The 15,604-nt window shown below is 56.7% G+C and overlaps 1 protein-coding gene across 8 annotated transcripts in view; it reads right to left on the bottom strand.

The window, feature by feature from the left end:
• ZMIZ1 (zinc finger MIZ-type containing 1) overlaps positions 1–15,604 on the bottom strand; it is a 233,806-nt gene that overhangs the window by 15,467 nt on the left and 202,735 nt on the right. For 7 of the 8 annotated variants that reach the window (XM_019626021.1, XM_019626027.1, XM_019626023.1 and 4 more), the window contains 8 exons: positions 10,042–10,156; positions 8,888–9,105; positions 7,657–7,855; positions 6,394–6,684; positions 3,633–3,815; positions 2,611–2,688; positions 1,752–1,926; positions 1,121–1,262 (listed from right to left, as the gene is read on the bottom strand). In XM_019626021.1, coding sequence (XP_019481566.1) covers positions 1,121–1,262; positions 1,752–1,926; positions 2,611–2,688; positions 3,633–3,815; positions 6,394–6,684; positions 7,657–7,855; positions 8,888–9,105; positions 10,042–10,156 — 1,401 coding nt within the window. The remainder of the gene's footprint in view (positions 1–1,120; positions 1,263–1,751; positions 1,927–2,610; positions 2,689–3,632; positions 3,816–6,393; positions 6,685–7,656; positions 7,856–8,887; positions 9,106–10,041; positions 10,157–15,604) is intronic. The other variant, XM_019626025.1, reaches the window with a different exon arrangement.

The raw sequence follows: 15,604 nt of genomic DNA, 5'->3' as shown, positions 1-15,604 counted from the left end.
AGAAGCATCCCAGGTCAGGATCATGTCTGGGTCAGTCCTGTCACCCCCAGGTAGGCCCCGAAGACATGGCACTAAAGGGAGTCCACAGGAACCCCCAAGTGAGCACATATGCATGAAAACCAAGCAGGGCCAGTGGCCAGGGACACAGGAAGCCTCCCAGGTGAGGGCACTCCCAGGTATGGAAGGGAGGGTGAGCAAGGTCCCAGCACAGAGGGCTCTCCACCTTTCTGCCTGAGCTCCCATGCCCTCACACCCACCCCAGCTGTCTCTGGCCCTCACTGCAGCCTGCTCAGTGTGGTCGAGGCAACATGTCAGCTGTGTGTGGAGTGTATATGTGCACACGCCCACCTCAGACCCATCTCATGCCCTCAAGATGCTCACTGGGCAGCTGAGGGGCTCTGGTCACAGGCACAGCACGGTAGTGAGAGTCATGCCCGAGGAGGAAGGACTGAGGTGGAAACACCATCAGGTTCTGGCATCCAAGAGACCCAGGCCCAAGTCCCAGCTCTGCCCCTTGCTGTGAGAACTTCCCCAAGCTAATCAGCTTTTCTGGCCTCAGTTTCCTCATCACTAATGGGGTAAGCACTGTGCACTCAAAGGATCAAAGGAGATCAGGTGTGGAAGGCATGGAACACAAGGCCTGGTCCAGCAGGAGACTTCCAGCCACTGCAGTCCAGCCTGTGCTGGTGTGTGAGGAGCAGCCAAGCCCGGTGACTAGCCCCTTGTAATCTGCAGGGTTGGCTGGGCCTGCCCGATCCAGCCCTGTGTCCACTCTAGTCTCATCTCTTTACATTCCCAGCTCTGGCCACAACGAGCCAATTACAGCCTCCTGCTAAAACTTTAGGTCTGAACTAGCCACCTTTTACTCTGGGAAGTCATCCCTGACCACTCTCTCAGGGCTAGGGTGGGTGACAACTGTTCCCTGCCCTTGGGCCATTATGCCGAGGCTGCTTGTCTGTCTCCCCTGTGCCTGCAGGTTCCCCTTGACAGCTCCAGGGTCTTGCACACAGAGGGCCCCGTCAACGATACTGCTCCCATCAGGGAGATGCCAGGGCTCAGGGATGTCACCACTGGGGCCTCCTATGCATAACTGAGGCCTGTGCCCCCACCTGACACTCACCTCCACATCAGCGTCTGATGCACTGTGGGCCGCAGGTGAAAGACGTGGTTGCTGACGGCCAGGTTGTGCTCGAGGCGGAAGGGCTCCAGCACCACGCCGTCCCGCACGGGGAACGTGAGCCTCAGCTCGTCGTTGTGGGTGGCTGGGCGGGGGAGGGGGGGGAGCCGGTGAGCCCCATGCCCCTGGCCACCATGGGTGCTCAGAAGCATGGGCGCTGAGGCCACGGGTGGGGCTTGCTCACCCCCACGACACGCACCCTTGGCTGCACGCTCAGAGGAGCACACGGGTGTGGGTGCAAGCAGCGCCACAGAGGTCGGGCTGTGTGCCCAAGTGCACACCAGGGAGCCCATCACTTCTAGTCCACCTGGACCCGTCCTGACCACCCCTGCATCCCACGTCCCGTGCTCCTCTGGGCTCTGCGTCTCCTCACAGGCCCCTTCCAGCCGCTTTTCCTCCTAGCCTCTCAGGCAGGTAATAAGGAGGACTGTTGGCGGCTCAGATTTCCCTTCTGGGTGGGGCCTACCTGCTCTCAAGCCCTCCTGCCCTTTCCACACACCCAGCCCCACAGACGTCTGACTTCTAAGGCCTCTGCCTCCTGGCCAGGCACAGGGAGGGGGAGTGAGGCACTCACCTGGGGGTGGTGGCAGAGCACTCATATTTGGCTTGATGTCAGGTGGGAAGGGTGGTTTAACATCTTGGCTGGGGGACAGGTACGGGGGGATGCTGCTCCCAGGGGTCATGGGGGGCGTGGGGTTCCCTGGAACAGGTGAGTGGGGGTAATTTGCCACAGGAACTGGCCTGGGAGGCTGGAGGAAAAGAGAAACCACATGTAGGTTATGGGGTCACAGAGATAAGAGGGGCCGTGGCTGTGGACATATACCACCCACTCTAGGGCCCTAGGTCTATGGCCTACTCTGCTGGGGGAGGAGATCCCCCTAGGAAAACCTCTCCCTCCTTTCTGGCTGCACGCAGGCCTCTGTCCCCGCTGGAAGACAGGCGGGCCCGGGAAGGGTCTTCCCACCCTTCGCTTGTAGAGTGAGGGTACCCCGGCCCATCTGACAAATGGGGACGCAGGCGCAGGGTGATGGGAGACTTGTCTAACAACTAACTGGAATGAGGGGAGCTGATCAAGCTCAGGGCTCCTGCTGCCCGCCCACATCATGACCCTAGGAGGCAACACCTCCTTCCCCAGCCCAGCCCACTGGGGTCCTCAGATGGACACAGGCCCGCAGCACCATGGGGCAGTTGGCTCCCCAGGAGCCCCCCTCCCTCTCTCTCTTAGTCCCCGCTTTGTTTCTTTCAGGACTGTCCAGGTCCATACTCGTCCCTGGCCCACTCATCCGGACTTGTGGAGTCTTTGTTCAGGCATCTCTGTGCCCCAGGGCAGGTGACTCGAGAGTGCACCCCATCCACCCCCTGCTAACGGCCAAGGGCTGGGGTGGGAACGGCATGTGGCTTATATAGCTCCTACGATGAAAACTGGAACATACCCTGTTGACATTCCCTTGGCTGTAGTTACTGTAGCTGCTTCCCGAGAAGGTGTTATTTTGTCCATTAAACTGCTCTGGCTGTTAAAGCAAGATAAACAATGCTGTGTGTGGAAGGCAGAAAAACGATCAGAATCCCGCTCTCCCTCCTGCAATGAAAATCTGCCAGGAGTCCAAGGGGTGCTGAAGGTGTCACCTTCCCCAGTGCTGGGGCGGGGAGCAGGGCGAGGGTAGAGCAGGTCACCCCTTGGGGACAGCATTTCGCCTCGCTTTGTCCATAGCTATTTATTTAGCAGAAGAGTTTACAAAAATAGAAACACTTAGTATGCTGAACTTGGAGCAAAAATAGTAACCCCACCTGGTGGGTGGTCATGGAAGTTGGCATGCCTCCTTGGCACATAAATGTAAAATATTTCAGTCTTCTTCACTCCTGAGCATGTACTTTATCATAATCCCCAAAGAAGGAAAAGCTATGTGCCTGAATATACTGATCACGGTATTGTTTCAAAAGTGAAAAATCAGAAAAAAACAAAACAAAACCAATGTATAAAAGAAAGGGAAGGACAAAATATGGCGTGGTTATCTCAGTGGAAAGTTGGGCAACCATTACGTAAAAACCACGGAGACACTGTAGCAATAAGTAACATGCTTACAATGTCAAATGAAAGAAACAGATTCAAAATTACAGCCGTAATAACAACTATATAATATACTGGTACCCACATACATGTAGAGAGAATCAATGAATGAAATGTTAATATATTCAGGGTGCTTTTTCTTAAAAAAAAATGTATTTCCTTTATTGTTATTATCTTGCGTGTGCCCGTAATAGCAGAAGGGAAATCATCATCTGAACTCATGAGAATAGGAACCAAGAAAAGTCAGTTTGACATTCTGGCCACCGTATGCATAGCTCTGAGCATAGAATGAACCCAGGAATCTCTGCCTGCCCCTTCGTGACTTCAGGGGACACCCAAAGCCTAGATGACACAGGTGGGGTGGGGATGTGGGGTGGTGGGACTCACCTTGTAATACTGCCCCATGTTGACCGTAGGGGGCGGGTATTGCCCAGTGCTCGGCTGGCTGGGCATCCTTTGCCCGGGGTAGTTGGGAGAGGTGAGCGGCCGTTGGGGGTTGGGGGTGGGGTACTGGCCTGGCTGGGTGGGGAACTGGCTGTTTGGTCCATATTGCTGGTTTCCATAATTGGGCTGTGGCGGCAGAGAAAGGAGGAGGAAAAGTTCGTCAGTGTCTCAGAGCAGAGCCACTCACTGCAATAGCAGGACTGCCTCACCTCCTCGCCTTTGTCCCCACCGTCTTCCACCCACAAAACACTCTCCCCACCTAGAAAGGGGAGAGGCTCTGAAGCAGACGATGCCTGGGGCCCCTTCTTGTCCAACATCCAGGGACATCACATGCTGCCATCTGGCTTCAAGCTGTCTTTCTCAAAGCACCATGCCCCTTGGACTCTGGGAGTCCGGTTAGAGCCTCTTGTTCATGCCATTATGAAGGGGCCTGATTCTAAAGTCGGTTTTGTGTGTCTCCTTGTGCTTGGTATGTGACAGGCGAACACAGACCACACTACAGGATGTGCCTGCAGAAAGGTGACCCCATCCTTGCCTTCTGAGGCTGAGTCTGGAAGGCACTGTCCTTGTACCCTACACTGTTAGCACATTGCCATTCAGTTCTGGGCCATCCCTGCAGAGGTCAGGAGAGCCAGGCTGGTCAAAGGCCAAGACAACCCCTCTCAGGAGAGGCGCTTGGGAGAGAAGAGGAGACAACTCCAGGGAGGGGGAGGGGCAGGGTCATGGTGGAGATATGCGAGGTGACGCATGCTACTACTTCTGCTCTTGCTGGTCTCCACCCTTGAGCCACCTTCCCCATCTGAAAGATCAAGTGATCCTCAGGGCCACCTGCCCCCAAACACCCCAGGCCATTACATCCTGTAGTCAGTGGTTTCTTCTTCCCTGTCTGTTGAAACTCCTTGTCTATGAACTGCTTCTCTGGCCCTCTGGCCTCAGAGGTCTAGGACATGGCCTTGTCCTGCACAGAATAGGCCCTCAATAAATACTTGCACAATGAATGTAGGAAAGACGTCAGGGAAAGGGCAGAGGATGGGAGATTTCTGTGTCAGTGCCGAAGAACTCTGTCCAACTCAGTGTGGTGACCTGGTGGCTGCTCTATGTGATAGTGAGGTTCCCATCACATTACTGCAAGAGTGGCAGTGCAGGCTGGGGCTTGCCTACCACACTAGAGAAGGGTGTCCTGAGAGGGACCAGGTGTCCTGACGCCAGTCCCCACCCTAAGGGTCCAACAATTCACAGATTCTATGAACACGCCATTGAGAAGTGAGGCCAGTCTTCCCAGGCAGGGTCAGGCCTCGCAGGCTGTGACCACCCAGTGTCATTGCCCACAGTCGGGCATTTTGTAGTTGGGTAGCATCCGTGTTCTAGGGGGAGGATGAGTTAGTAAATACAATCAAGAGCCTTGGTGTGCCCTGCTATGGCAAGCGGTATCCAGGGAGCATGACACTGGCGCAGGTTTAGGGCTGACGTCTGACTAACGTCAGGCATCCCAGTGCCTCTTCTGTGAACATCTCCTGATGTGCCAGCAGGGATGAAGGGAGTCTGAGCACAGAGGGGGCCGAGAGAGGGCACAGAACTCGAACGGGGGCTGTGCACGGGAGTGAGGCCAACAGCGTGAGGTCCTCCAAGAACAACAGCCAGGCTCAGGAGACAATTTCCTTCTCTGAACTGGTGCCAACCTGAAGGACTGTCAGGGCTTGACCCAGGTTCCTGGGTATTTGTGGAGGTCCCTGGCCTCTCCCCTCCCGGATGAAGGACATCTCCCCCAATGGCCAAGCCATCTTCTAGCCCAAACTAGGGTGGATGCTGACCGGAAGGAAGCCCACAGACCTTCAAGGAACTTAAGGTCTTTGGGCTTCAAACTCAATGTGAGCCCAAGCTGAAGGCCGCAGTTCTGAGACAAAGCGGGAGAAGCCCATTTGAGAATGGCCGCACAGCAGGTTACTGGGAGAACTGCTAAGGAAGGGACTTTGTTTGGGTGAGAAATCAAGGCAGGCTTCCTGAACAGTGAGCACCAGGTTGGGATTGTAGGGTCCCTGTGTCTTCTTCAGCTGACCCAGACAGAGCACTCGCTGCGAACTTGCTTTCCAAGTTGAAGGCCCTGTGACACCCCCTCCAGGAAGTCCTCCTCTGACCTAATAAAAAGTTCCACATACCCAGCCATGCATCATTCCATTGGGGGGTTCCTGCTTTGACCTCATCTTTCCTGCTGAAGTCTCAGTTCCCGGAGGGCAGAGGTGTTTTACTTCCCTAAATCTTCTCTGTTACCTTGGCTGAGCTGACTGGGCAGCCTGAGAGGTAATTTTCCTCCTGACACAGCAGGTGACTGTGGATGGAGATGAGCCCTAAGAAACACGCTGCCTGCCTTCTGATCACGTCTCCGATGTGCCCAGGATTTAGATATTTACAGGGAGAAGCCCTCGTGCGGGTATAAGAACTGTGGATCCATGAAAGTTTAGCTCCTTACCCAAAGTGACCCAGCTAGGTCTGCGCTGAGACAAAAGAAAACACTAGCAGAGGCTACTGCTTGCTAAGTGCCTGCCCACACTGGCCCAGGGTCAAGTGTTTCGTGGATGTCTCCTCATTCAAGTCAATTCAAGGGTCAGTCCATGCCCTTTCCAAGGTACTGCGCACAGCCCGTCTTCAAGCCCCAGGGTTGTCCCTCCTCCCACCCTGCCCACCACCTGCTTGTCATCACACTCACCTCTCCTGGGTATGGCCTCTTTATGCTCTGAATGGGGAGGGACTGGGGCCGGGGGCCCGGGTAGGTCTGTTGGGGCATCCGCTGCCCGTGCGTGCCAAAGGGGCTGATGCCGGGTGGCCGGGGCTGGTTCATGCCCATGGGAGGGCCACTCATCCCCGAGGGTGTCATGCCAGCCGCCATGCTTGCAGGGTTCATGCTGCCCCCCATGGAGGCAGGCCCCCGAGGCCCGGGCTGGTTCATGAATTGGCTGTTATACGCCTGGGTGGGACCCATCTGGAAAGAGGAACAGACCTTCAACGGGAGAAGAAGAAAAAAAAAAAGAATAAAATGCCACATGCATTGAAAGTGCAGGGAGGGAAGGGTGGGGAGGCGGGGGGGCTTGGCGTGGTGGTGGGGGACACTTTCCTGTGTGGCTGCGACTGGTGACCAGGCCCCTAGGGGCTGCCAGCCTCCTGGGCTCACTGCTGCCCTCTGCAGGCCCCACCGGAAAGATGCAGCCCAAGAGGTGTTAAGGGGTGGGGCGCGGTCACTCCAATGCACAGGCAGCATTTCCAGGGAGGCAGGCAGGAAATGGGGAAGAGGGTGCAGGGGCGGGAGGGGCACGGGAGGATGGAGGTGGATGAGGATGGAGGCAGGAGCCCCTTTCCTGGAAGCCCTGGCCCCGCCCTTGGTCCTTGGCCAATGGAGACACACACTCCATCCGCAAAGTCTGATGCGGCCCCAGCTCCCAGCTCTGCGCACCTGCCCTGCTGTCTTCATCCTGTAATCCCCACCTCCACACCTGTCCTGCACTCCTGTGGGAGCAACCCCCCCTCCCCCGGCCCTTCTTCTGAAGGTCAGGGGAGCAGAGCTAGGAACTGGGCAGAATTCACAGACAAGCCAACTAGGAGAGCATTGGCCAGAGGCCACCCTGGGGACAGACTAGTGACAAGGCTATTTCAGCTGGCTCTTCAGTAATTAGGGGCCCAGAGAACAATATGGATCCTCTCTGCCCATACGCAGACACACAGGAGCCTCCAACTCACGCAGAATAAACATTCGTACCCAAACACCCACCCATACCACACCCAACCACAGACACATCCACATCCTACCTAACACACGACCTCCATGTGCTTCCAAGAAAACCCCAAAGCACCCTGACACCATCAGCTCCCTCAGCACACACGGCCCCACAGGCACCAACACCCCAGCTCTGATTCCCCAGGGCCTGTCTGCCTGGATGGCTGAGCGAGGCTGGACCAGGAGTAGTGGGGCCCTTACCGGTCCATACTGGTTTATATCCTTATTCTGCGTCTCCTGCAAGGCTGCCACAGTGGCCGTGGCTGTGGCCGTGGCCGTGGCCGCCGCTGCTGCCACTGCAGCTGCTGCGGCGGCGGCCGCCGGCTGAGTGAAGTCAGCAGGCGGCCTGGTGTGCGGAGGGATGCCCATGCCTGCAGGAGCATTGGGGCCCCCAGGGTAACTGTGAGGGAGAAAAGAAGGGAAGAGTTAGAGAAGGCCTGACTCTAACCATGACCCCACAGCAAGCCTGGGCTGGGAGGGGAAGGATGGGGCCGTTTCAGGCCATCCTGCACCCAGCTTACGGATGGGGGAGGTGTCTAGCCTCAGACCCCAGAAGGGACAGGGGCCTCCTCTGGGTTGGCAGCCATTCACGCCTCTTCATGAACCACTAAGCCACTGTGATCCTGGAGCCCTGGCTGGCTGCTGGTCGGCATGCATGCTCATGTGCACTAAATTACTACACCTCGGCCTCCTGGCTCAGCCCATTTTCTGGAGGAGGACTCCAAGTCTTAGAGAACCTGAGCAACACGCCCACGACCCCCCCAAGGTGGACGGTGGGCTGGGGATGCAGCTTCAGGTATGTCTGGCACCTGTGTTTAACCATCAGGCCCTATTGCACAGACACCCAGCAGGGCTGTAGTCGGTCTGGGAGCTGGGGGGGGGGGTAAGGCCAAGGAGGCCATCTTGGACAGAACAGGGCAAGAGGAGGCATGGGGTACTCTGCCCCACCCGTATCCCCGGGGTGCCTTCCTGGGGTTCCTTGCCCTTCCTTCCTTCCTCCTGAATAGGGGGATTCTCAGTCTCTGCACAGCTCGACCTCTATAACCAGCAGGGCAGGGCCGAGCTCCCCCGCCATCAGCAACTTCTACTGAACTCCCCTGATCCAGCTGTCCCAGCGTCCTCCGACTTATAAAAATACAAGGAGAAGGGTCTTTTTGAGGAATGTAATCCTTCTATCCCCATGGGCCTGACGGCTATCAAAATACCACCCAACTACTGCAGTGCTGGGGAGCACTGGCCGCAACAATGGGAATGATTCTGTCCCTTCAAATGATGGGACAACTGAAGATGACATAAGTGCCAGGGCTTGCTCACACTTCGCAGGCCAGAAAGCATGGTGCCGGGATTTAAATCGAACTCTTCTGCCTGGATGGCGGAAAAGTAGGGCTGCCCACGGCTTCTCAAGGCGGCTGCCCTGGCCAGCCCTGCTCACCTGGCCCCGAAGCCCCCGCTGCCGGGGTAGTTGGGCCGGCCGTACATGCCCGGCTGGATGTATGGCTGTGCGGGGCCAGCCTTGGCCGAGAACTGCTGCTGCTGCCCAGCAAACTGGGGGGAGTTGAGGCCGGGGTTGCTGGTGGTCATGCCCGATGCCATGGGGTTGCCGCCTGGATTCATGGGGTTGTTGGCATTGGCCATAGGGTTCCCGAGGACCTGTGGGTAGAGAGAGTGGTTGCCACCCAAGTGGGTACCACAAATGACATGGAGAGGAAAAAGGAGAAGGGGGGGCAGTGGAGAAAGTGACGCAGAGGGAGGAAGAGAGAGGAAAAGGAGAAAAAAATGGGGGTCATTTATTGTTCCCGAAGTGTACAAATGATTAGAGGGGGTAACCCAGCCTGGAAGCAAGCAGTGTAGTAAAGGAGAACCTTAGCCAGTGCGGGAATGAGGTGAGGCTGTGCCCGTATCGGGTGGCAGGTGGCAAGCACTGGACCTGAGCCCTCCCTCCCTGGATGTCCAGTGTCAGCCACACAAAGGCCCTGGATGGCTGCTCGGTGAGGGCAGAGAAGCAAACCTGCCAGCAACGGAAGGCAGCAGGGTCCTGGCCAAGGGGCCCATGTGGCCCAAGACCACAGGTGCGCCCAGTGGTTCCCTCCCGGGCAGCAGCCAACCCTGAGCCTTCCCTGTGGCAGAGGCCGAGCGGGGTGGGGGAGAGGAGGAAGGAGTGGAGGACAGAGGCACGCACAGGAGTGGGGGGCAGGGTTGACTAGGAGCTTGTCACAGTTTAGGCTCAACATTTTGCTGAAATTTAACCCAGGTCATCCAGGTCCAAGACCCCAGACGTTGGAGCCCTGAGGCCATTAACACACTCAGGAAGTTCTTCTGTTTATCCAACCAAAGTAAACATGGGTTAGAGAAGAACCTCTTGCTATCTGTCAGGTGAAAGCCATTCCCCTGGGGAGGCCCTGGGATGGGGCAGTGCCCAAGGGCCAGCTGTTGCCCCCCAGAAGGCAGACGTGGACCCATTCTGGGTGGAGGTGTGAGCCTGGGGAGCAGGAAGGGGTGGCGTGGCATGATGACCCGAGGGCCCCAGGGCTCGAGAGATGGTCCCACCTGGGAGGGGCCGTGGCCGGGGGCAGGACAGGCTCTTACCTGGCTCTGGGATGTGTTGGTCACTCCCCAAACCGTGGTGACCACGGAGAGGGAGCCGGGAGGCTGGTTGGTGTTCTGCTGCCAAGGGACAGGGTCATAGGGGAATGACCCATCACTGCAGAGAGACAGGGGGGCTCCTCAGGGTCTGCAGACACAGACTCAGATGGAGGCATGCCCTATCACCCCACCACGCTCTGCGGCTTCCAGCCAAGCCTCGGCATCTCTGGATACCCCGGGCCTGGCACAGCGTCCAGTACAGAACAGGGGCACCTTGCAGGGAGATAGACGGTGCAAGAGTGACCACCTCTCCCCCTGGTGGTGTCACCCCCATGGCTGTCTGTCTCACCTTAGCCCAGAGTCCACAGGCCACGCTATGGAGGAGGAAGAAGAGAGACCTACAGGCTCAACCTAAGCCCCTCCTTCAACCACGCTCTGACCAAGTGGCTCTCCAGAAAGAGCCCTCGCTCCCGGCACCAACTTCCCCTCCGGACGTCCCAGTCCCTTCTCAGAAAAGGTAGGAAGGCCCGCAGTCCGAGTGTCGGCCCTTACCCCTTCCTCCCAAACCCTCAGGGCAGGCTGGCAGCCTTGCCCAGCTGATGAGGCCTCTGGAAGAGCCTTCCTTCTGTCACTCTTCCCAACTCCAGACCGCAGGCACAGGCCTACCTGACGCGCTGCCTCCCTGCTCCCACCCTAGTCTCGTGTGTGCGCCCCACCCCACCAGGCAACCTCCCTCCAGCACCTAAGACACTGGTCACAATCAGCGGCCTTCAGTGGCTCGTGTTTACAAGGCAAAGTTCAAACTCACACTGCAGAAGGTTCACCCTGATGCCACCCACCCTGCTTCCCGCCTTGGCTCCCACCTGTCCTCGAGCTCCCTCGGCCGTTCCCATGTCTTCCCAGTCGCCTTGCTAGGCCCAGCAGTATCCAGCTTGTTTGGTGACATCTCCCGGGGAACCCCCAAACATCAGAAGCCAGAACTTAACCTTAGATCCCACGCCCTGCCCTGCACTCAGCAAGTGCTCAAAAATGGCTTCCTATTAGCTGCATGGTGCAGGTGGAGAGTGAGGTCTGGCAGACCCTGGGGAGAGGAGCAGGGCACGGCTCCAAAAGGGGCTGGAGGGGTTCCGGCCGCCGGGATTGCCGGGCTGGGGCTGCCTCGTCCTTACAGACGCTCCAGCACCTCGCACTGAGATAAAATCCCAGACACGGCCTCAGTAAGGGCAGAAAAGCAGAGGGCCCACATCTGTGGTCCCACCTCAACCCACGGCAGGCCGATGTGGGGGAGGCCTACAAGTAGCACTGCTGGGTACCGGGGGAGGGGGCGCTGTGGAGGAGGGCAGCATGGGAAGAGAGCATCTTGTGCCTCTGTCTGGCTTGTGCCTTCACCACAGGAAGTCAGCAGGAGGCAGAGACCTTCACTTATACCTGGAGAACTTGTACCTCAGCTGAGCATCCAGTCCAGGCCCCAGAGTCTGGGGAGACCGGGGGTGGAGGTCAGAACTTCCAGGAGGGGGGCCTGTCCTGCACCACAGGCACGGAGGGGAGCTGGGGGGCTTGGTCTCGCACCTGTTCCTTCCTGGGCAGAGCCCTCGGCAGTATGGGTTGAGCTGGGTGGGCACCCTGCAGAGGTGGTCAGGCTGGAGGGCAGAACTGTACCACTGTGAGCCATGCTACGGCTGGCTCTCCCTTTGCCGGGATACCCTCCCTGCCTGGCCAGCCCTGGGCTTCCTTCTGTCTCTGCTCAGAAGTCACTTCACTGCAGGGGCCTGCCCCAACCTCCTGGTATAAGAGCAACCCCACTCTACTCCCTTTTCCTCTTACCCTGGCTTTTTTTGGGACTCTGGGTACAAGTCCTGGACCTGTCCTTTCCTGGCTCAGGGCCCTGGTGCATGTTCCCAAACCTGACTCACTGTCTCCTCGTTTACAAAAATCGGCATAAGAACGGCACCCTCCCTCCCCCAACACCCACTCTGTTTTCAAGATGCTGGTCATCAAACATGAGCAGGTCACGACATCAAACCAGCGTGAAGGGAAAAAAGAGGGAATAAAAGAAAGCAAGGACGAATATTATCCCTGAACTGACGCCTTGATTTCATATACAGGTATACAGGTACCCTGGGTCACAGTGGAATATATGTCTTCACTGTGGGGCAAGTAGGTTTGAATAACATAGGCCTGGGTGGCATAAACCTGATGGGGCTGAGAAAGGAGAATGCAGACAAAAAGGTTTTCTCAACGGGAAAGTGACTTTAGCACTCCTCATGACTGCTGAGGGGAAACAGCAGGCCTAGAACTGGGGGGAGAAGAGCTGTCCTCAGGGAACCCAGTCCTTCTGCCTGCCCCCTGTCGGCTAGACGTGATGTGTGTCCTCAGAAAGGGGGTGAGGCCCAGAGGCACAGGCCAAAGGTGACAGGCAACTTGCACTGTGCATCTGGGGAGGCTGACTGGGGACTTGGGAGCCCAGTGGGGCGGAGACGCACAGCAAAGCAAGCAGTGAGCCCGCTCCTCAGAGCAGCTAGGCTGGAAGAAGCGCTGTTCTCCCAGGGAGGTCACAGGGGACCATGGGCACTGCCTGGTCCCAAGGCTGGCACTCCAGAGTCTCAAAGGAAGGCCATACAGGCTACGGTTCTGAACAACAAAGAGGAGACCCCTGGACACTAGCTCTCCTGTGGGGCCCTTGTCCTAGATGGACTTGGATTGAATCCAGGACTCCCAGCAACTGCACAGAGCACAAGACAGGGTCTGTCCTTTCTCCCCAGAACTGCCCCACAAGCTCCCATCAACCCTTCAGGCTGACTACCACTTCTGAGGCCTGGCAGGTTCAGGAAGTCAAGCCCCCTGGGAGCCCCAGGGCCCAGTAGGGCCCCTTCTGAGCCCAGGGCCAAGCAGCTGCTGCCTTACCACCTCAGGAGGGGGTGGGGAGGGTTCCCCCCCCTCCCCCTCCACACACACCAGGATACTTCACAGGCCCACAAACAAGCTCCAACTGCTTGCCACTCCGTGGGTGGGCCTTGTGGGCGGAAACGGCTCCTTCCTGTTTCACCCCCACCACCTCAAACTCAGTGAGAAGCAAACTTAACCAATGTTCCCAAACTGGGCATCCTGCTATCTGGTGGGAAGGCTTGCCCCAGAGCCCAGGTGCACACCGGTGTGCACGCGTGTGTATGGGGGACACCTATGTGTACACGCACATGGTCCCGCTGCCATGTTGCTATGCACACAGGGGGGAAGAGATGGGCACACACACACAGAGGCGGTCTCAGGGACTTGCTCGCCTCCACTCACACCTGCTGCAGAAGCAGAAGTGGCAGCCGCAGCGACAGGGCTGTGACTCATCTCTTGGGGAGACAGCTCCTGCTATAGCAGCAAAGACTCTCGCCCCCACAGGCGTGGCAGTCGGCCCTGCCCAGACTCAGACATCACCACTGGGAGCCTGCCCAGCTCCCTATGCCCAAGGGTCAAGGACAAGCCAGGCGTCTGGGCACTGCCAAGGTGGGAGGGGGCCCAGGATGATGAAGAGAAGACCTAGAGGCCTGTGGGGGGTGTCCTAAGGCCCCCTTCCCTCCTCTGGTAAGTACTATTTAACCAGCAGATGTGCTCAGCCGAGGTCTTAGTCCCTGGCGTTTCAGGGCCACGCACTGGGAACTACATCCCTCTTCTTGTCCATCATACCTGGCTGCAGCTCAGAGGGAGGCTAGAACCCCTAGGATCTGAGAACCCTACTCTCAGGAATTCTGCCCAGCTCTGTACACCTTCAATCCAGCATGACCCAGCCTCAGGCCACAAGCTGCCCCCAGCCATAGTCCTGTCCAGCCACAGCTGCCCCAAGAATCCTATTCCACCTACAGAAGCACCAGTGCCAGAATCCTCATGGAATCTCAGTGGGGTTCTCCTGCCAATCGCCTTCTAACACGGGGGCAGCTGCTCTCCCACCTCTGCACCTCTTCTCTGCCTGGGATGCTTCGTCTCCACCCTGAAAAATGCCACTCATTCTTTCCAGGTTCTTCCAAAGGACACTTCCTCCAGGAAGCCCTTGCCATGTCCATTGGCCTGAGGTCCACTTGCTCCTCATGTTCCTGGGGTCTGAATGCGCCCTCCTGCCCCAGGAGCCCTGAGTTCTCAGGCTCCCTGTGCCTGCAACAAAGATGCCTTCACACACCTATAAAGCTAAGGAGCCCTTGCTAACCAAACTTCCAGGGAGAAACAGCACCCTTCGTGCTGGTCCTCAGAGGGCTGCCTGAGAATGAACACACGTGGCCACGCATTAAGTCTGATGGCTGACCACCTACAGCGTGCTTGTGACTACATGGGCACTTGCACCCAGGAAGTGGGAGGTCCTGCCCTCCAGGGAGAGGGACAGAGGACAGCTAATGAAGCCATTACTCATTCTCTCTGTGTTTCAGTGCCTCATCAGAAGGGCATGGTACTAGTCCCTCTCTTAGAGATTGTCATGAGGATTAAGCGAGCTCAAACGTGTACGGCAAAATGACCATGTCCAGCATACCTTGGGCACCCTAAAACTGCTGGCTGCTGTTATGATTTATTGAGTGGCTTCCAGATGCCAGGAACTATGTGAAGTGACTTTCATCTAAAAACTCGTTTAATCCCTATAAGTGGCCTCAACAGAAGCATCTCATAGGAGCTGAGGCTCAGAGGGTCCCAGAGCTCATCAAGGGCCAGGCTGCCAGGTGGGCCTGACCACGTCCCACCATCTCAGGGAGCAAGGGTCCAATTAGGTAGCACTTCCCTGTACAAAGATGTCTACGTCACAAGGGAGCATGTGCTCCAAAGGTGATCAGAAGCCCATAAGAACTCCAAAAGGAGTAGAGTTTCTCGGGTGTTCTCAGGGAAGTCACCTTTGGGAATCCAATCAGCATGAAGAGACAGAACATATGTAGAGATTGGCCTTGAAGACTGGCTGCAGAGAAAACCCAAATAGTGTCCCAGGGGGAAAAAAACCCCACTACACTATACATCAAATCACCAGCTATGACCTAGACTCAGTGTGGCAAATATAAAGGGACCCCAACTACACATTTTTGAGGGTCATATTCAAATGGCAGAGGGAGGGCTTAGCTATCTGGGCTCTGAACTTGGTCTCTTTGGGGAGTCTTGGCTTTGCCACTGATGATTTCTATGATCTGGGACATGTTACTCAAGTCAGTCCCAATTTTTTCATCTGTAAAGTGGGACTAATGCTCTTCTAGGATAAAACATACAAATACAAGTAACGTTTAGCACAGTGCCTGACAGCCCCCGCTCAACTGTATTTACATGTTTCTCTCCATTTCTCCAGCCTGACTGCCATATAGATATCCATATTTACTTGATGAGACAATGATGGTGCTTAGAAGTTTTGCAAATATGCTGTCAACGGGGATGGGGTGTTGTTATCACTCCTGCTTATCTTCCAAGCCTCTGAGGCTTTCCTCACTCTTGCTTCTCTAGCTCGCGAACTAGCTATACTTCAAAGCCCTCTGAAGTATCCTGCATGCTCCCTTTTGTGACTCTCCTAAGCAGAACCAGGGGCATCGTTCCTCAGTTCCCTCAGCACATTTTTCAT

Source organism: Hipposideros armiger, unplaced genomic scaffold (genome assembly GCF_001890085.2).
Source record: "Hipposideros armiger isolate ML-2016 unplaced genomic scaffold, ASM189008v1 scaffold_652, whole genome shotgun sequence".
NCBI classification, from domain to species: domain Eukaryota; kingdom Metazoa; phylum Chordata; class Mammalia; order Chiroptera; family Hipposideridae; genus Hipposideros; species Hipposideros armiger.
Note: the sequence above shows the minus strand (reverse complement) of the source record. Positions and strands in the feature narration are given on the sequence as shown.